The sequence below is a fragment of the Apis florea genome, unplaced genomic scaffold (assembly GCF_048593485.1).
Source record: "Apis florea isolate Af1SG1 unplaced genomic scaffold, ASM4859348v1 contig_3203_pilon, whole genome shotgun sequence".
Lineage (NCBI taxonomy): Eukaryota > Metazoa > Arthropoda > Insecta > Hymenoptera > Apidae > Apis > Apis florea.
In genome coordinates, this window is record NW_028256723.1 from 4932198 (window position 1) to 4954874 (window position 22677).

Below are 22677 nucleotides of genomic sequence, written 5' to 3' on the forward strand. Positions count from 1 at the left end.
AGCTGTCGAAAAGCGGCGACTTGATCGGATGCATGTGCGGATATGTCGTCTTATTAAAAAAATAGAATATATCATATTAGTGACGATTTAAAAGAAACAAGGTGAATTTGTTTTATTTCTGTAGCCCTTGACTATTGTTATTTTCACATCATGCATTTATACCAATATCATTGCTACATGGTACAGTTTAAAAAGTTCTTATGTGTTTATAGTTTTACAGAACATCGAAATGTACATACAGTTATATGTGCTTTTGCGACGTGATATATATTTTGATAGAATAGTAAAAACAAAAAATGTTCGTGTACAACGTGAACATTGAGCAAAAGTGAATTTTTGTTCATAATTTTATCCAGTGTTCCTTGAGTGCCCATCATGTCCCGAATAAATACATATGTTCATCTCTACCAATACGTTAAATAAAATTCGGTAAGATTTTTAAAATACATATATTCTACTTAAAAAGCGATTTTATAAATTATTAATTATATTAAAAAATATAAAAATAAAAATTGATTCGGTATTATTTTAATAATTAAATTTTATAAATTATATTTCATATTCGTTATAAATTTATAATTTTATTCAATAATATAAATTATATAAAATAAAATTATTTTAATATTTCAATAACTTTAATAATATTTTTATAATTAAAATAAAATATTAAAAAACTATTCACTATCAAAAAGTAATATTACATATATAATAAAGTTTGTGCATTCTAATATCTAATAACTGCTTGAAACCGGTTTTTCCGAAAATTAAATTTTTCTCAAATACATGAAACATTCTCATGAAAATCGAACTCGTCCGTCCGTTTAATATTATTTCTTCGCTCAAAGTCAAGTATTCATCGATTCTGATTTGTTCAAAAATCATAAGGTATCATATAAATCTTTGTGAAAGAATGATTTGGACTTCTGAAAAGATTTACAGCTAACCGGTTATCGCGTAGGTTGCACACTCGTCTGATAGATCATGATCCTTCTTCTCAGACTTTCGCCTGTTCAGTGACGTATACGAAGGCACTCATACGGGTCCAAGATTTAACTTTCTCATCTGATATCTAATAGATAATCGAAAAAGAAATTGTTTTATCAAAATTATATGTATAAATATTAATTATGTTTTTTTGAAAATATGTACATAATTCATTCACTTATTTATATTTGCATATATTTACAATTAATTTATATATATATATATATATATATATATATATATATATATATATATAATGCATAATTTCAAATCATGTTTTTTCAAATTTTTATCAATGATTTTATACGCAATTCTATCGTAAACTGATTAGTATTATACAAATACTTTAACTTATTAAATCATTGATCATTGTGTTGAACTATATCTATAAATTTGTCAATTCTTATACATGTGTTTTCTAATTGTTGAATGTTAATCTAATTGTAAAATTTCAATAATCTCGTGCAAAAATCAGGAAAAAATTATTATAAATGGTTATTAAGATGTTATTCTCGTAATATATGTTGGAGAAATGTATGGAAAATCTATATGTATCTTATTGCTGAATCGATTAGATGGAGGATATGGATAACGGATAATGAAGAAACGTATAAAACAATAATGACAAATAGACTTTCGTCCTTATTAATTATTCAGATTTCGCAATATCCTACAAACAAGGAAACCGATTGTTGTGATTTGTTCGATCACCAATTAAACACAAATAACATATGATCGATCGAATCGATCAAAAAATTCATTGCAAAATCATGACAAATGTGATATCAAAGAGAAACGCCAATGACCTTGCCACGTAAAATCCCGTTTGATCATTAAAGTTAAAAAGTATATCGGGCACAGTTAATACTTATATAGAATAAGTGTCGCTTGGAAACACTGTGTATTATTATTGGCGGTAGATTCGAAATCCACTTTAAATCTTAAGATTTTGGCTAATAATTAGCAACAGTCGATACTAATTAAAAATAATATTAATATAATAAGAAGAAACAAAGACAAATAGAAACAGCATGGCAGAAAGAGACAGAGAGACAGAGAAGGGAGACAATGTGCAGCCACGTTTTCTCCTGCGAAGAGGGTCGAATAAAAGGTGCTGTGGTAGGGGTGAAAAGGAACAAGTGGAGGGGATAAGGGGGGAAAAAGAGCAAACACATGGTTGAAAGGAGAAGGCAAGAGTGAGATAGGTATACGCGATATAGGTTTTGGTTTGGGCAGCCGTTGGAATGCGGCGGCCGCGAAGCGGACGGCTGTATACCATGCCACGCCGTATGTAAGTACGTATACGCTTAATCTGCCATGCGGCATAGCCGGTGTATAGGACACAGCGCAGCGTCCAGCACATTCCGTGCCCCAAGCAGAATCATACTTTTGTTTACACCCACGTGTAGCTTCATGGAACACGAATTTTCTGTTGCTTCCTTAGCAATTCGCAAATATCTCGACCATCAAATTATTTTTATTGTCACCATGTGCAAATATAATAAATCTTTTCGTATGAACGATGAATTATATTAATAGTGTTTATATTAATAATGTATAAATTAATTATAATTTTAATTCTAATTTTCTATAATAAATAGTAATTTTTAAAAATCACCTAATAGGAATTTCATCGCAGGTTTTTAACCGCCTCAAGCGTGATTCTTGATTTTTATCTGCACTTGCTAGTTGATAGTTATGGAAATTAAATGACTATTATTATCGTTGACAAATCATATTTTAACAAGATAAAAAAATATAATGCACCATCATTTTTTAGTACGTTAGTTTCAGATTGTTTTGAGAATAATCAAATTGTAAAAGAAATTAATATATAATTAAATAGTTGTATTATATAACGCTTCAAATTTTTATTAATTTTGAAAATTATTATATTCTATTTGTGTTTGAGTGATGAAATAGAAAAATTGAATTGTGGAAAGATTGAAAATGAAGCATGGTAGAAGTAGAACAGAATAAAAAAAAACTGAATTATAATGAATTGTATCTACAAATAAAAGGAAATATAGTCAAATTATTTTATTATCATTATGATAAAGATTTTCAAACCTAATCGAAAAATTATTATATGATTGAAATAGTATAAATACTTCTAATAAAAAGAAAAAATTATAAAAAATATCGGCATCTCATTAACATCACATAGATAAAAATTCCGCGAAAAGGGCGTGTGCTTTCACTTTGCGTGGAAAAAGAGTAACAAGAAGATTGGAAGAAGGGAAGACGAGTTGTTCCTGATATGCACACTTAAGGAAGCATTTTGGGAGCCAACCAGAGTAATTGCATACAAGAGCCTATCAAAGCGAGCAACACGAGATCATGCTCTCGCCGATCCTTGTTGGTGCAAACTTCTAATAAGTCAATACCGCGTCATGTCAATACCTGTGCTTAATATTTGCAATGTGGATTAATGATTCTTATTTTTTTTACATATTTTATTTTATTTTTTAATAATTTATATTATTATAGAATATTATAGAATATGTTTTCTTTTGAAAATTTGTAGATCAATTTTTAACAAAAATTTGAATTAAAATAACAATTGAAAAGATTTTTTAATCATGATATGTGTATCAATACATATTTCTCTCTATATATACATATATATATATATATATATTATTCGCATTTCAAATATCAAATATTTGAATAATTTTAGATGTTAAAAATTTATTAAAAATACAGTTGTTTATTTTCACTAACATTATTGACCAAATTTAACATGAAAACTACACTATATTTACAAACTACATCTTATATTTACATAATCGAATAAAATATAATTTATATATATAATAGTTGGTTAAACAAGATATTGATGTGCGAATTTCATTTAACTCTTTAAAGAATTAATATCATTCTGTTAATCATATTCATTTATTTATGTATTGATCTTCATATCGATGTTTATTTATATATAGTAATGCATTTATACATTTTGTACATTCATCAATTTTTTATAAGGAAATTGCAAAAGAATATTCATAAGAAAGTTCGATTTTAAATAAATCCTTAATTACTTTCTTTCTGAAAATATTATTATTGTATGTCTAAAAATTTTTTAAAAATTTTCTACATGAATAAATAATTTAATAATTAATATAGAAGGTTTGTCGTCTATGTGATATCTGGGTCTGAACATGTTTACGAACGGTTTATTGAAAACCAGTTATCAACTGGACCGAACTGGACCACTTCCTGGAACAGATTGCGCTAGCATCGGGATTAAGAAAAGCATTTACCACGAAATAGAAGAATTAAATGTATTATATATGTATATATATTTTTGTAATTTTATATATATTTATTATATATATATATTTTTTATAATAATTATTCATGAGTATTTTCATATCGATGCATCTATATGAAAATGTTAATCTCATAAATTCATGTAGTCGTTCGTTTTTCTTCCTACATATATTATTGAAATTCTTTGAAAGGAACGCAGAACTAATTATTTATTTCTGATAAAACAAATGGAATGTATATAACTAAACACGCATATATATATATATACATATGACGATAATAATAAATGTAATATTTATGTTTAATGTGAAAAATATATAATGAACGTAATACATTTTACAAATTAATCTTAAAGTTAAAAGTATAAAATGTTTTACTCTCGATTTTATCTCGTCATCCGGAATCCAACATTATCATTATTGTAATAACTGCAATGTATTTTTCTAAGGTTTTCTCCTATAAGAGTCTGAATTCACTCTAATTTATTCAATCCTTTTTTCCAGTATATTTTATACGTGGAGATATTTTCAATGGAGAAAGTTTCAATGAATTTTCACAAAAGATACCAGAACGTCGCGCGGAACAAACGATACACCAAGAGATACACTCTTCCTATTAACGTATTCGGCACATTTCCAACGGTAATTAGCGCCGCGCTCGTGGTGCGAAGATACACACTGCTCGTATGAACAGAGAAATAATTGTTTCTTGCAAGCGATGTTATCGCATTGCTAATTATTCTCAGAATCATCCAGATGCTCGTTAATGACCTTCGAGCCCAAGAAGAAAGTTTCATATAATTACTTTCCACCAAAGATTTTCCCTATCGAGCGGATTTCTCGCACTGAGTTTCTATACGTGTTCACAAATCAGTTTCGCTCGATATTTATTATAAAAAAAAAATGTTATTGATATTATATTTTTCGATATTTAATGAAATTATTTCGAAAAATAATACATATGAAATATATAATATGAAATTTTATAGAAATTTAGAATTAGTAAAATTTAGTCAAATTTAATTTTAAATAATTTTAAATGTAATATATTTAATATTTATAATCTAAAAATCTAATTTTTTATTCTACATAGAAATTCATTTACATAGAAAAGTAGTTTTTGTTAGTAGAACATACAAATAAAATTATCCCAGGTGTGTTATATAATTCGGTTTGTATAATACAGCAATTTTATCAATAACAATAAATCCATAATTCTGCGAAGAAAAGCTAACACCATGTTTTGTACAGGACCTCAAAGTGTTTTTATTTTTAATTTCACAGGTCTTCCAGTGCAATCAGCAACGGGAGGCAGAATGAACGTCGAGCGAGCCACGATGGACGGTTGTGGGCAGCAACCGTTGTTTTTGACCGGCACTTCCGGTTCTGGCGGTATATCCAGTCCCCAGCAGCAGACTGTCCAAACCGGTGCGCCTCCAGAACACTATGGGGGACCATTAAGCCTGAGTATCTGCATATCCGATTCTGGTCACGAGATATTGCGACCCAAGCCACGTCGGTAAGTATTCTTTTATTTTCCGTGAACCCTACTGCTAATCCATTTGTAATCGATATCGATCTTAACAGAGATCTGATTAATGGTTGTATTCATGGTAATCCGCTAGTCCTGATAAAGATCGATTAAAACCGTCCAAGAAACATAGGAACATTCTCAGTCTCCTCCAACATGAAATTATTAACATTGCAATGAATATGATTTGTTTTATTAATATTTTTTGTTAATTATTTTTTTGGAATATCAAATATAGGTTAGTAGATAATGAAATGCCAATATTATCGACGGCAATTCATCTTTGGTTTATATAGGTAACTATAACAGGTTACAGTTATTATCTAGAGGGCGTTGATAAATATGAAAATGGAGGTAAAGTATTACTTTGAGCACTAGATGGCTGCTAAATCGTTTGTAAACCCTTATTGAGTGATTTATTTATCATCTATTACTAGTTTATTAACTTGATATATGAAATAAATCGTGTGCACAGAGATTACATGTTTTATGTAGAGCGATTGATTCATGATATTCATAGTTGATAATTTTCTTGATGATAATCACGAATACCGATGAAGATATTGGCTGTCGTTTACATGTCAAATCACTTGCTACTGTTCTTCAAGTAGTCAATTAATTGTAATGTAAGTTTACGGTTGGCTATCGATGATCTGTAACATAAACATGGGCTTCCTAATGATGACTCAGTATTGATGCGTCATCCCTGTAATGCTGGAGAAGCATTCATAATTTCAAAGAGAGAAGATCTTTTTTTCGGATGAGACTGATGATAGGAATTCAGAATATAAAAATGTCATAAATCGATATAATATAGATTATCGAGTCCTATTATCTCAATATCGCTATATCGATATTTTTATTTATTATTAAAGCATCATCGAAATTTAACCAAAAAAAGGAAAATTGTTATAATGAAAAATTTTACGTTATAAAAATGGTTTTCAGGAATTCCTTTTCCGTAATAATTTAAAACATTCAAATTTAGAGATCTTTGTTCTCGGCATGCAATGAAAATTTTTTTTTTCTTTTTAATTCAGTGTTTAGCGGGATCTCAAAACATCACCGTTAAGAGAAGCCACTCCACTTACCGATCCGATTAAGGATCATTAAAATTTACGATGTACGTAATTACGACCGATTCGATTAACGATGTCGAACGAGCATATATTCGTAAGACACACCTCCCCTTTCCCCATCATTTAGTTCCATCGACACCATGCCGCGCACCACGGCTTCGGTTCCTGAAAAATCTGTTCGGCATACAAATAGGCATTGAAATTTAAGGGTTCACGTAATAGGCTCACAAATTTTGTTCTTTTCGAAGTTCGTTCACCCAATATAACGGGCTTATATACGATAACTAATTTCAAATATAAATAAATTGTTATTTATATATATATTTTTTTTTTTTTTTTAGTTTCTTAAGATTTTTATATTGCTTATAACGAAGTTTCATGAAATTATAAATAGTGAAAAAATGCTGATTATCAAATAGCAGTGATTATCAAATTGAACTTATTATGATTCAAAAGATAATTTTCTTTAATATTTTTTTTTTGGGGGGGGGGAATAATAATTATAGAGACTTTAACATGCGAAAAATATTATAAAAAAAAGTAATTGTATATATTTAAAAAAAATAAGGTTACGAAAAAGTAATAATTGGAAAGGACAAAGATTTATGTTATATCCAAATTATTTAGGGAGGCAAAAGAATTTAAAACGTATAAAAAAGCCCACGTAATTTTTAAAAGGCGGAACAGAATCGTTTCGTGACACGAAATTTAAGATTTCTAGGTCGGGATTTTGCTTTGAGATTCTGTATATGCATGGTTCATTGGTATTCCAGCGCTCGAGCGTGTCGTGTGCACGCTCAGTGATTCGTATGTAAAACACAGCACATCGTGGCCTTATCAATATGTATGACACCGAATTATAATCGATAATAATTGCCCATCGATGCGTAACATTAAAATTATCGATTGCGTATCGTATTCCTCTCGATTTTGCCTTCGGTTAAAAATAGCTTTCCACATGAAAACGGTCACTGACCTGTTTCAAGGTTAAAGTTCATTTCATAAGAACTTTGAAATTCAGTTTCATCTTCGATACAAATTAATAGATGATTTTTATTAAATTTAATTATAACTTATAACTTTATAACTTATTAAAGGAAAATATGTAACTTGTTATAATAAAAACAAGTTAAATACTATCTATTTTAATGCGTATCTTTTAACACAAATTTATAAAAAAAAATAAAGGATCATAAAACTTATTTCTTTACATGAATATATGAATCGACAATAGAAATGAATATTATTACATGATTATCTTTAAATTACATGATCAGATTTTTAACTAATCAACTTTAAAACGATTATATATATCTACACAAAATACTATGCGATTCATACTATAGGTTATGTCCAAAATTAATTTGACATATGGAAATATAAATCCTAATTTATTAGAAGTAAATCATACAACAAAACTTTGTATTTGAAATACACACAATCATACAAGAAGTAGAAGATCAAAGAAACATATGCGTGTGCGTGCACAAGGTAGTTTAAAGAAGCTTAAACGACGGGCACGTTGTATTTCGAACGAGTCAACGACCGCAAAAAATACGCCAGTCATCTTTCGCTGTAATCGTATGTATGAGGAATGCGCGGATGCAATCTCTATGGTATAAGAATGATCATCGGGGATAAGAAGACGAGGTGACGTGTATCTTCTAAGCTTCTTTGAAAGCACACGAGAATTATTTATTAAATCAACGGGAAGTTCTATAAAATTCACAGTATAACGAATAATCCTCATCTCTCTCTACCCTCATCTTTTCCAACTATATGAAAAATCGAAATTTATTTGACGTAGTTAATCAATGATTAGATCTTTGTCCCTTGAATATCAAACCAAGTTTATGTTGTATTTATCTACTCGCGGAAGAAGGAACTGTGCTTTAAGGTTATGGTACATTGAGAAACTTCACATTATATATATATGTTTATTTTGTAACTTGAAGAAGTGATTAGATAATTTAAAAAGATATAATATACGAATTTAATAGAAAGAAAATAACTTTAACTATTTATCCCGATATTTATCAGGTTGATCTTTTTGTGAATCACAATTGAAAGAAGATTGGTCATTCTGAAAATGAGAATAATAAAAAATAGATATAATTAATCAAATTTTTTCCTTATCGCTGTATTCTATTATTTACTTTACCTCTTCAAAATATCTTTAAACATAAAATTAAAGTTTTAGATGCATTGACGTGCAATTAAGTAAGGTTCCCCATAAAACAACCGAGGGGACAAATCACTGGTAGAATCGCGAAGACATGAAGTGCGCGCGCATACGAGCAAACGACGAAGATGCGCAAGCACAAAATATTCCGCGTGTCGAGTTAAGGTTATCGAGGGTTATCGAAGAGAAAGCCCGTCCGTGTAGCTTGTTGCCTGACCGATTTACGGTGACGCGATACTCCCCCGGGTCCCGTTCCATTGAAATACACTATTGTCCTCAAACCGGGTGTAATGCAATATGTAGGATCCATTTCAATGCTAAATTTAGCATTGATAAAAATAAAAAATAATGCAAAAGTATTGCAATTTCTATATTTCATGCAATTTAAATTTTCAGTAAAAATTGTTCAAGAAGAAATTATTATTTTTCGAATAAAAAGAATTAAAGTAGGATTATATTTGATTTAAGTTATTTAATAACATGAAAATTATTAATGGTGTTATGTATATAAATTATTAATGGTTAAAATAAAAATATTTTAAAATTAATTAATTCATACTATAATGATTATTTACGAAAACAAAAAGGTAATAAATATTCTGATATTGCTAAATAAGGACTATTCTTGTTTATCAGGATATAAATTCCCATTTATCTAACTTCTGAGTCTTGAATTATGTTGTATTATATAATACAATTTTATAAGCACTGTTAAACTGTAACATGATCATGTGTAAATACTTATATCGAATGTTTTTCCCAATGTTATGGTGAACCATATATATATACGTTCTCAACGAACCGTTAAAAAAGACTAACAATGGACGAATTGTTCAATTGGAATAGTTTATACTATTGTTTAGCGTTTATTTAGATTTTTTCTTTCTTGTTTTTATTTATTTTTTGCTTTTTATTTCTTACTTGTGAAAGTTTAATTGAAGTTTGGGTGTGGGAAATTGAAAGTGGCAATAAAGTGTTTATTGGAATGTATAGAGATTGTTTTAAATTTTAAGATTTTAAAATAAAATTTTTTTTAACTGTAAATATTAAATATGTAATTTTCCTTATTAGAATAATAATATTTTTTAAAATCCTGATAAATACGAAATATATATAATTATTTTAATTACTAAAAAATTTTGTAGGCTATATTTTGACGAATGTAATCAAATTAAAATAATAATGAAATAGTAGTAAGAACATAGAAAAAAGAAATAAAACATTATAGTTATCTAATAATGTTATAACAGATTTCTCCTTTACCATTGTTAACTATTAAACCATTGAATATCAGATAAAATTCAAAACATAATATTATTACATTAATTTTAAACTTCGTAAATTTATAATTTGAAATGTACATTTAAACACCGTTAACGAATGATAATAATAATCATCGCGTAAAGAAAAAGAATAAAAATCTAAATCAATTTAGCTTTGTCAATGAACAGTTAAAATCATCTATACGAAAAGAAGAAGGAAGACAAATAAGAAAGGCCGTTAACCTAAATATCTCGATCAGATCTGACTAAGCATTGGCGCACATCCTCTCACGCGCATCATTATCGCGATCACCCGGTTCTCATTCTCTCTCTTTATCTCCCGTTACGATTTCCTCTACTTTCAAATAACTAATTAAATGAATTTAAAACTCTCCTTTCACATGATTGCGCGAAATTCTTCGAAATTTTTATTTCATTGCTCAACATTAGAACTGAAGAGTGAAAAAATGATAATGTGATTCAGTTAGATTGATTTTTTTATGAAACTAGAAGTAGTATGCAACGATTTGTTAATTAGTTAATGAATGAAAGGAAATTCGAAAACGAAAGATGAAAAGTGAGAACCGATGATGTTCGTCCTTGTTCGTTAGTGAATTGAATAAAAATGGAAAGTGTATTGTTACAATTTATGTTGGAGAATCGATTTAATTGTGTGCTAATTTCAACCGCGTGAAGGTTAGGTTAGTACATGAAATGTCATCTCATCGGAGTTTGAATGTGAACAAACCAATATTATTATATTCTATTGATTACATTAATTATTATTTTCTTATCTTTTGACGCACAAATTTTTTTCTCGATTTATTCGATAGCAAATTATTAAAATTTAAAAATATATATATATAATGTATTGTTATCCTATCATATCCTTAATCGAAGTTTGGTGGATATATTTTTTATGATAGGGTTGACCCAAGGTTCAGACACCTGCCAACCAGTTAATAGAACTTGATGTTGGAAAATTCCAAACACTATTAAATCACCACTTCGCTCACTGATTCGATGCGATGTAATAGATTTTATGGATGAGGAAGCATGCGTTGTTTCGTTTTGCACATTCATACCTGGTGAAATACGATTTACTTATTTATTTCCTATATTAGATACTATGTTAATAGGTGGCAAAAACTATTCAACGAGATAAATATCGAAGTTTCCGCTCTGATTCTATTCCATTCCACTTCTAACATTTCTAACCAATGAAATATTTCGTTTCAGTTCACTAAAATTTATGTATGTATAGCATCTTTTTTCCACCTGGTTAAACTCTAGTCGTTCCTCTTTGAGTAGTTTAAATATCGTTCTGTTCAGATCCGTGTCATCTCTTTTCAATCGAGATTTTACCGTTGGAATTCGTACAATTGATTATATATCATTTCACCTCCAATAATTTTTATCCATGCAATTTTTATTTAGATTTGAATTTGAAATTTTAGACGACATATGTATAATTGCTGGAAACGATGTACAAGAATGATTTTGCTAGAATAGCTGAGTTTAATTAGAACAAGATGGCTTCAGTCCTCTAGTGAATGAATTGATGAGTCAGGCTTAATTCTTAATTACCGGATGTGTGAGTCAAACTTTAGATGAATTTAGGCTTTGAAATAGGAATATATAGTACATATTTACGAACTGATTACAACGGTTAAAAGATGGCTTGTGTCACACAGATATAATAGTGAAATTTAAAAGTTTAATATTAAATAAATTTAGTATTATTGGTATTAAAATATTGAATATTAAATGATAGAGGATAAAAATGATAGAGGATAAGATGATATTATGAACACAAAATTGCGAAAGCTATTTATATTCTATAGTGTTTGTATTATTAATTTTACAGACTGATCCACTTATAATGTATAAGTCAAATAGAAAAACTGTATTACAATTTTCAACACAATTACCTACATAATTTTTCTTACAATTTTTCTATTACTTATATTATGACGTTAAAGGAAGAAGACACGGTTCGCTAATTAATTTAATATCTTTCAGTCGCAATGGTTGTCGCCCTTGACACCGGAGTTTCGCCAGATGAGCACGGACAATATATGTAATGTGTATACGCCTTGAACTCCTCTTTGTAAAAACCTTTCTTTTAGTGGACGCGTTATAGATTAAAAACTTCCGTCGTTCTCTGCATTCTCAGAAAAGATGTCCGCAACACGAATAAAACGAATGTTGGGCCAAATGTTCTGTTTATTCATTGAAAGAGAATTCAGAGAACCGATAATTCAGATAAATTTAATTGGTCTTTAATTAGGCGATATAAAGGAGAAAGAACTCTTTATTCAAATGGGACGAAAATGAATTTATGAATGAAGAATTATATGCTGGTGAAATGTGACTAATGTTCAAGAAAAGAAGATGGATTAAAATGATTTTGCGAGATTTTTTTTTTTTAATTTCAATTGCTTTTCGAAATTATTACTTTTATTCAAATGTTACAACAAAATTATTTAAACAAAAAAAAATCTAGAATTATTTGAACAACTTTTTATCGATAAATTTTTTAATTTATTATTGAATGTATTAACGAACTAAATTTAGATATTTTTTAAAATTTCAGTTTATAAAAATAGATTAAAACATTTTTAAACTTTTAAAAGATAATGATAAAAAAGTAAAATTATATAAAATAAATCATGAATTGCTACATATTATTTAATAAAATATCATTCAGTCAATCAATTTATGTAAATTATATTAATAGTTGAAAGTTAATAATAAATCATGTACAATTTTCAAATGTAAGATTAAGATTAGCAAAAATTTTTAACAAAGCTTAATAATAATCTAGTTTGTATTCATGTACAATGAACACGTATATTAGAATGTAGTTCATAAAAGTAAGAAAAAATAAAGACCGGTTTGTCTAGAGAGTAAAATTACTTTATGACTTTCACGCGAATTTATCATGGGTATATTTCAATAGGAACAATGCTATTCGAGATGAATTAGAATGTTTTATGATCGTTGATCTTTTAAAATTTATTGTATCTATAAGAAAATAATTATTTTTTTCTTTCTTCAATTAAAATATATTTTAATAATTTTTTAATTTAAAAAGAAATATGTTCATTCACGTATAAGTAAATTTTATTCTTTTATGCGTAGTATTTTCGAAATAATTTTGACCTACTTAATTGCCTGTTTTCCGCATTGTATGTCTTCCACCACGATTATCCATGTTAGAAAAATTCTTGAGAATTTTCTTTCCCATTGTAAAAGGCTACCGGAAATAGGAGACACTATCTGCCTACTTCTTTTCATTATTTCCTATATTGTACGAAAATATAAATATTATTATTTCAATTGTTCATATGTTTCAATTGTTTATTGATCGAATATCAAGATATAAGATAAAAAATAAAATATTATTAGTATTATTTATATATTTCAACTACTTGAAATATAATTACACTTTTTATAATATCACACACAAAGTTAAAAACCGTTCACTGAACCGTTTACTATATTCTTTCATTCACACATGCGTGAATCACGTTTCCTAACCTTACCAATTAACAGTTTACGCCCTTTGATCATGATAAACGACGTTTTGCATAGAAAAGGGATTGAAAGAGTACGATGAAAGGATGGCGAACAGCTATATGTTCAAGAATCGTCACGGGACGTGGTTAGGGCGATTCGAGTCATAGGAAGTAGGATGGTCGCCGGAAATTCTCCCTCGAAACAAATGCAAATGTAAACGCTTATGTGCATATGTATACACGTATATGTATACATACGTATATGGTGGGGCTTCTAAAGACACTGTTCGTTTGCACTCTCCCGTTTCCTACGCTCTCTGCCCAGTGAAAAGAGCATAACAGTTTACAAGTGGCAGCCAGCACTTAACCACGCCACGGAGCAGGACAAGAAACTGATGACGCGTGCGTAATACACCGATCACGGATCAAAGTAGAACACTGCGCCGTGGGTTAATCTTGTCCTATCGCGAAACATTATCGAGAATTTTATATCTCTATATCTCGTTGTTGTTATCATTACTGTTTTTTATTCTCTCTTTTTTTTTTTTTTTTTTGTAATTCTAGCTACTTTTTTAAGTAGCTTTTTAAGTTTCTTGTGATTCGTACGTATCTTATGAAAGAGTGTAGTGGATAATCATTTGAAATGTAAAACAGTTTGGCAAGGAATTATTAATGGATACTGTAACAATTTCTTTAATCACGTAATTGTGCACTTTTTTTTATCGAATTAAAGTGATTTAATTTAAAATTATTAATACATTTAATTCATTTATAACTATTTATATTTTTGTGGATATACTTTTAATATTAATGTGTTTGTGAAAAGAAGGATCTATAAATATATATATATATTTTTTTAATAATCAATCGATTTATTATCATATGAAATTTTCATATGATTAATTTTCCTAGAAGGAACATTTTAATATCTGTCGATGCTTGTAAATCGTAAAATCTTCATTCATCTTCTTCTAACAGTACTTCTTCTGAAACATATATAATCCAAATGACTGGATAATTTTATGAAATAGCATAATAATAACAAGTTCACAGTTAAATAAAGCAAAGAGATAGCATCATTTGAAGTATAAAATGATATTTGCAAAGTAATTTATGGATGAGTTCTAATAGATTGATGGCCGTAACTAGAAATTGGAGATATTTCGTTCGGAATCAATTTTCCACGGAGCAGAACGGTGAAAGTCCGTGTGCGTGAACGCGCGTAATTGATCTCTTGTATTCTATGTTTGGTGTTCTTGCAACCATTTCTTACGATTTCTTCTCACGAATTCTTGGATAACGAAATTTCTGCCGGACAAAAATGGATTTGAATCAGAAGTGAGTGAGAGTTGAATCATTCACGAGTTCGTCGCATTCTCCAACTATGCGAGAGATTTGGCAAATCGTGTTTGAGATTTATTGGGTTTAATTTTTTTGAATTGAATTGTACGAACAACAATGGAAAAACGAAAAAGTTTCATAAGCTTTATAATTTTTTTTCACCAGTTCTGCCCAGTGAAATGTTTATCTTAAAAGAGGAAATAAAATGATTTACAACGTATACCAATTGTCCAATTCGAGACATAAAAAAAAAAAAAAAACAGTGTTCGAAATAGTGTTTTCTGAATCAATCTTGCATCCTATCTTAATCTACACAAAAATATAAATAGTAAAAAAAGATTTTCCACAAATCTGTATGTTTCTTGGCGCAAAAGTCAAAATTCATCATTATTGGATATTTTCACCGAGGAAGAGGATAGAATATAGTGAAAGAAGGAAAGGAAAAGAGAAAGAAAGATATTCGCACGCGATAACCGTCGATGCTCCCGCTTTTGTGACACTGTTACGTTGTGGTAGAATTCAAGGGGGAAAAGAAACAACGAAAGGAAAGTGATACGGGAGATTGTGCTCTATTCGCCGACATTGCGGTTCGCGCAGGAAGTGCATGCGTTTCACCTGTTGATCCCGTCACTGTGGATCACAGTGTTTTCAGTCGCGTGTCGGAACGGGGACAGAACAAAAACGAATCAGCGATCATTCGAGATTTATTTCATATCATAGGTGAAACGTATCGATCCAATATCGAAACGAACTTATCGAAGCCAGCTCGAAAGATCGTAGATTGTAGTAGAATGAGCGTGGATAAAATGGAATTGGATCCAATATAGTCTAATTTCCAGGATGAAACTTTCGTGTATTCAAACTTGTACTATGTGCAAAGTGTCGAAGAAGAAACTGTTTGTGATTTTTTAATTGTGCTTGCAAAATTGCAAAGTGAAAAGGATGATTTTTAATTTATAAAAGTATTATAAGCATTGAAGCAACAGCGAATGATATAAGAAAATAATTTTCTATCTCGAGCATCTGAAAAATCATTTCTTTCGTCAAATCAATTTGAATGATTCAAGAAACCATCACTTTCCAATTTCCTCGAGCATTAATCATCAACAAATTGCTCATCAAATTTAACTTCCTTCCTCCGAATCGAGGAAGTTATTTTTACGTGTTTGACAATCGCAATAATTCTTCGAATAACCAAGAAAAAGCGGTCAATCGGCGGACATCCTTTGAGATATGGGTGAATGAGCCTACTATACCACACACTTAGAATTCATCATTTCCGATTTTTAACCATCCTTCCTTTTTCCCAAAGAATCGACAGAAACTTCACCTACCGCAAAATGTACGGATTTTTACACGAAAGTTTCTGATGACATGCCATCGACAAAACGAGAATCATGCGAAGGAAAGGATTGCAAATGTATGATTTGTCGCGAGCTGAGTGACTGCAGGATGCCGGCTAATCTCGAGGCTCCACCTCGCCGCGAGGGCGTCAACTTCATTCTACGTCGCGGCCTCCCCTTCGCAAGTAAATCTCCGACCAAGGAATGGTTAAACGTAAGCGACAACACGCCTAAATCAGCTTGCGACGAAGATGGCATCATAACGGAGAAGACTAATCACAGGCGTAAGATGGGAGGAGAGTCGATGGCGCACCACGTGGTGGTGGGTGACAATTTGAAAAAAAACGATAAAGATGTGGCTCACAGGACCGTGATCTACTTTGGCGACACTAATCAGAGGCAGAACAAATTAAATGGCAAAGAAGTCGTTCAATCGGCTGCGAGAAAGGAGGAATCGAGAAAGATAGGGGATTTCAAAAAGGAGGGGCAAGTTGATAAAAGTTCAGAGGACGGAAGGTGTGGCGATATGGATAAAAATGAGAGGCAACGATCGACACTGGGCCTGATAGAGAGCAACGAAGAGGTGGAGAAGACCAAGGTCACGCACGAAATCGTGGTGAACGTTAGCCCCAGCAGGGAGGACGTGCTGAGGATCGAGGAGGACGAGAGCCAGGTCGTGGATTATTGGTCCTTGCCGGGGGACAACACCGGGTTCAAGGCAGACTGGAGCTTCGTCCAGCAGTGGCGCCTGAGGGGGTAAATCAAGCGAATGTTACGTTTACCGTGACGATGAAAAATGAGTATGTACCGTAGGGTTCGTGCATGGAATTCGCATAACCACGCCGTGCTCCTGTCTTCGCTGTGGTTAACGGTTTTTCCAAATAGTTATAAGTGGTTGCGAGAAATAGGTTGGGAGATTTGATGAACGTGTCGTGTCAGTTGGCATCTTTGCTCCGTGATCCGTTGAACGAAACGAGGTTATAATGCGAACGATTTAAATTGCTAATTAGATATGGATATTTTTACGAGGATTTTGAGTGGATATTTAAATTAATTTATAGATAATAGATTAACCGAGACTTGAAAATGCATATTTCTTACGAAAGAAAAAAAAAAAATTAATCGAATAGTTTTTATTTAAATCCTTATTTATCTGATATATCTCGAATCTTTAATCTTTTCAATGTTAAAATTCTTCGTTTTCTATCTTCGATAGAAACGCGATCTGACTTGGAAATATATAAACTTCGATGTGTCGCTTACATGAAAACCGGATCATTAATTATGGATCCAAGAGAGGATTACTAAGAAAACGATCGTATAGATTTTTTGAAACGTGATACCTTTTTTTTTTTTTTTTTTTTTGAATCCAGCACGAATCAAATTTATATTCCTTTTGTTCGTCGAGGAATTCGAAGCACGAGAAACAATAGAAAGAAAGAGATCAGAATCAGGATATACGTGGATCTGTCTTCCTCAAGTATTTTATCGATTAATTTATACGTTAGAAACACGTTGATTCATATGTAATTTTAGATTATATAATATTATAGGAACGTAGAAAAATATATAAATAGGATAAATATAGGAAGAATTATAATTTTTATCTACTGATTTTATCGATCAAATGCCTCCGTGAATTAATTCTTGGGAAGAGAGAGAGAGAGAGAGAGAGAGAGGGAGAGGAAGGGAGGGAGAGAGAGAGAGAGAACTTTCAAGAAATCAATAAAATAGATGCGAGGTAATGATTAATTTGTCTGAAAAAATGTTTAAAATTACAAATTTTAGATATTTATATACTTATTAATTTATGGATAGAAAATCTTCGAATATCTTTTAAATTACATAAATATAAAACATAAAGTTTATATGAAATAAACTTTAAACATTTACTTAGAATTAAAATTTTTTTAATATTATTTAAATTATAGCTCTACTGCCTTATCAATTAATAAGCTTAAATTGATAAACGTATTGATAAGCTTATTGATAAAATAAATATGCTATTTAAAAAAATACTGCGGATATATTAATTATAAAAATTTAAATTTCTATAATTATTATCTTATCTTTTTAAAAATATTTTTGATAGATTGATGAGGTTTTTTTCAATAAAAATGTGTTTACACAGTTTACGTCATGAATTAGATTTTATCAAGAATCAATATTAAATATTTCCGGTGATTATTAAAGATTACATTTTCTAACATTTTTATTCTAAAGTCTGTCTTCTACTTGTGTGAATATAATATAATAATGATGGTATTTAAATAATAATTATAGAAAATTAAATATTAATTTTTAAAAATATTTTTTAAATTTCAAGAAATCATTTTACCTTTTTCTTACCAGGCCGGCTGGTGGAAGCGGACGAGAATTGTATTGTCATCCATATTCGAAAGACTTCACGGAAAATTCATCGAAAAACGGAGTTCACAATATGGTTCATATGGTGGCAGAAAGGGACACGGATAGCGTTGCTCCAACACCAACGCCTCAACATCCTCATCACTCTCAACATCATCATCTTAGTTTACATGAAATTCGTGCCCTTCAGGTATTTAACAATTTTTTATAAAACAATTTTATGAAACAGGGTATAATGGATAAGAATGTTTAAAGATAAGAATATTTAAACTGTTAATATAAAATAATCATATCATTGCAATTGTATTAAATTGAAATATAAAAAGATGAAACTGAACTTTCTTCATTCTTATTTTCAAAAGAGAGAATCATTATATAATTCTAAGAAATTTTATTTTAATTTTTCAAATCTATTTAAAAAAAAAATCTATTCTTCTTCACGATCCATCATTTGGAAATCTATTACTACAACATTGAAAAAGAAACATCTTTTATAGAGGCGACCAGAATGTACCGGTAATAGCTCATCGGATGAGAATCGATCTTCTGGACATGCAAGTATGTCGGACACAGGTGGGCATACGAGTAGCAGTTCACCACCGCACCGTCACCATAGAGCACACAGTCCGCAGCAATTAAACTCTGTACCAGAAGACGATCGTTTATCGGCTTCGGTTACCCAAAGAAATGGCAGGAGTAGATCTGGACAGAATCGCAATAGACATAGAGCTACACCTGCTAAGGTGTGTTTTTGGTTTTTTTAAATGACATATTGACAAATATATATATATATATAGTATAATACTATTTTATAATTGAAAAAAATATATTTTGTAAATCTTTTAAATATAATTAAAAAATCTTTGTTTTTTTAAAATATCGTTCGTTCTGAAAATCTATAAATATTATCAAATCAACATTAATAGATTTATTTTTTTTAATCATTAAATAAAACATATTTAATTTGTAAAAAATTACATATAATTTATTCTTTGTGTCTTCAATATGCTATTAATAGAATTGCCAATCCAATTTTTAAATTCTTAAATTCTTTATCCAATAACTTTATTGTAGTTACAGGTTCCCTGGTCAGGCTCTGGTCTAGAAGACATAAAACTAGCAATCCAGCAGCTTACTATGCGTTCTCATAAATCGTCTTCCACCTATTCCTCTTTAAGTGGATCCGAAAGTTCAGAACCAGCTGTAAGGAGGCTGATGAGACATTCGAGCTTAGAAACTATCAATACCAATGTAACCAGTGCGGATGAATTCGTTTGGGTAGATTCTCACAATCGATTGGTGGAGTTACAGCAATTACCATGGACGCATCATGACGTCCTTCGTGTATTGCAAAATGGTCGTACTAGGGAGCATATGGAGCAAGTTTCTATGGAGACGATACCACGTCTTTCTTACTTGCTACAAAGAGCACTGGTCAGAATTGGTCGAGAAACTCAGAGATTGGCTAAACCTGTTGGTCTATGTAGCAAGCACGAAGTATATAGCGCATTCAAAATTGTGCTCTGTCCGGCTTTGGCAGATTCTTGCACCAAGGTATGTGAAATAGAGCATGAAATTTATTTATGTGATAATTAATTACTTGAGAATGAAGAATTAATCAATCATATGGATTATTAGTAATTTATTCAGACATATTCCTTAATTTTTTCTTTATTAAAAATATTAAAAAATATTATATAATTTACATTTAGAAAAATTAAATTTAAATAAAATTAATTTATTATTTATTTATTTTTTATTAAATAATCAAAATAGTTTTTAATTAAGAAATAATCCAAATAAATAATTAATCGAAGATAATATTTAATATAAAAATTTATAGATATAATATAAAATATTTTATAGATCAAGTTACAGATTAAGTTATAAAAACTTATAAAAACTTATTAACTTATAAATTTTATAATAATTTAAGATAAATTTAAGATAGTTTAATCAAATTCATTAATTTATATATATTTTTCTTTATATATGTCTTTAGAGGAAATGATTCATAAAAGGTAATGATAATAAAATAATATAAAAATATACTATATTGAAATAAATACAGATTATAAAATAATAAAGTATATATATATATAAAAAAGATATAAAATTTAGAAATTATATGAAAGATTAATATCGAAGTAATTTTTTTAATAATTAATACTATAACTATTTTATAAATAATTCTATCGTGTGTAATATTACTTGTAATACAATCAGTCGATAAAACAGGATTATATATATGTGTATGTGTAAAAGCAAGAATTTATAATTCATCGTAATATATAGAAATATATTTTTTCAAAAATCTTGAATAATAAATATATTTCAAACTGTTAGCCATTATGTAACATATATATTATCAAGCAAACTATCAATGATTTAGATATTATAAATATTTATCAATTAATAATCTGTTTATTAGGCGTGCTTGCGTGCTGCAGCAATGTTCGCCGTATCCGGTGATCAACTAAAACAATCAAAAGCATCTCGTTCAGGACTACAATTACCAGTAGGACGATTTTTTCGCTGGATGTCTGATGTACGACTAGGAAGAATGATACATGAATATGCAGCTATATATTTAACCGCTGGAATCGAAAATTTATTGGAAGAAATACTATTGCAATGTATACCGACTGATTCTCATACAACTTTAACTGCAACTATGTTGGAACATGCTATTGCAAATAGTGGAGATTTATGGGGTCTTCTTCAACCTTATGCACACCTTAATGCTGGTCGAACAGCATCAGGTAAATTTAGAAGCTAATTATTATTTAACAATTATGTATTTATTATTGCTAATAACTGTTAAAAGATAATATGAATATATTAGAAAAATTTATTTAAAAAAAAATAAAAAGGGATTTATTTAAAATAAATTGAATTAAAAATCTTATTAATTTAAAATAAATATTAATTAAACTTAGAAAAATTTTCCGTTTTATTATAAAACTTTTTAAATATATAATAATCATCACTATTTTTTTGACATTCAAAAAAACAAAATTTTAGAATATATATAATAATATTTAATAAATAAATAAAACTTTATATCTGTCATATTATTGCTCTTAATTTAATATAAGTATTCTATTTTAAATTGTTCTTAAAAATAAATTTATTGAATAATTTGAATAAAGAATAATATTTTGATTAATACATGAATATTTTTTTTTATATTATAATATTTGTATATATGGTATTATTAATTTATGATAATTAGTATGATATAGTATAATATTTTTCAGGCGCACTTGCCATGCCACGTTGGGCCAGTGTCAGTTCTTTAAATTCTTCGTCATCATCCCGTAGCGGAAGAGATGCAGCGGGATCAACATTAGAACCATCACTTTTAACCACCTGTGTAGGATCGATATCGGAACTAATAGATTTGATCTCGAAAGTGGCGCAAGCTGGACGTTCAACTATACCTTTGACAACAAAGGCATTGAACGCTCTCTTTTATTACATGAGGTGTTCACAGGTTTGCCTATTTGATTCTTATCTACTGCCTTAACTATTGGCTTTGTCTTTTAAATGTAAAATAATGAAGCAGTATTTATGCAGTTAGAACATGGTGAACGAGGTTCTGGAATACAAGAGCTTGCGTATGAACGAGCATACGTTGTACTTCCACCGCTTGTCGAATGGTTAAGAGTTGCGACTGCTCATGCAGAACATAGGCACGGACTAGTTGTAGATCAAGATGATATTAATCAAACTGCCAGATTGTTATTGCCTGGTGTAGATTGTCCCGTCAGACCCATATGGTATATATATATT

At 29.6% G+C, this 22677-nt stretch overlaps 2 protein-coding genes and 1 long non-coding RNA gene across 6 annotated transcripts in view; 1 reads left to right on the forward strand and 2 right to left on the reverse strand.

Moving 5' to 3' along the window:
- Positions 1–22677, forward strand: part of LOC100871268 (ankyrin repeat and BTB/POZ domain-containing protein 2) — a 26067-nt gene continuing 3390 nt past the window's right edge. Inside the window, exons 1-8 of one of the 4 annotated variants that reach the window (XM_086911200.1) lie at positions 1–429; positions 5541–5775; positions 18868–19072; positions 19380–19625; positions 19957–20436; positions 21314–21644; positions 22143–22378; positions 22462–22664. In XM_086911200.1, coding sequence (XP_086767326.1) covers positions 5573–5775; positions 18868–19072; positions 19380–19625; positions 19957–20436; positions 21314–21644; positions 22143–22378; positions 22462–22664 — 1904 coding nt within the window. In that variant the 5' untranslated portion in view covers positions 1–429; positions 5541–5572. Of the gene's footprint in view, positions 430–5388; positions 5776–16423; positions 17272–18867; positions 19073–19379; positions 19626–19956; positions 20437–21313; positions 21645–22142; positions 22379–22461; positions 22665–22677 lie in introns of those variants that run through there. The other 3 variants (XM_086911199.1, XM_086911197.1, XM_086911198.1) reach the window with 3 other exon arrangements.
- On the reverse strand, positions 8790–9271 carry LOC147657162 (uncharacterized). The gene is made up of 2 exons (XR_015292989.1): positions 9028–9271; positions 8790–8949 (listed from the first exon to the last, which is right to left on the reverse strand). It is a non-coding gene; the product is annotated as an uncharacterized LOC147657162 (long non-coding RNA).
- Positions 19281–22677, reverse strand: part of Syx13 (syntaxin 13) — an 11923-nt gene continuing 8526 nt past the window's right edge. The window contains exon 7 of the mRNA XM_086911202.1: positions 19281–19584. Coding sequence (XP_086767328.1) covers positions 19558–19584 — 27 coding nt within the window. The 3' untranslated portion in view covers positions 19281–19557. The remainder of the gene's footprint in view (positions 19585–22677) is intronic.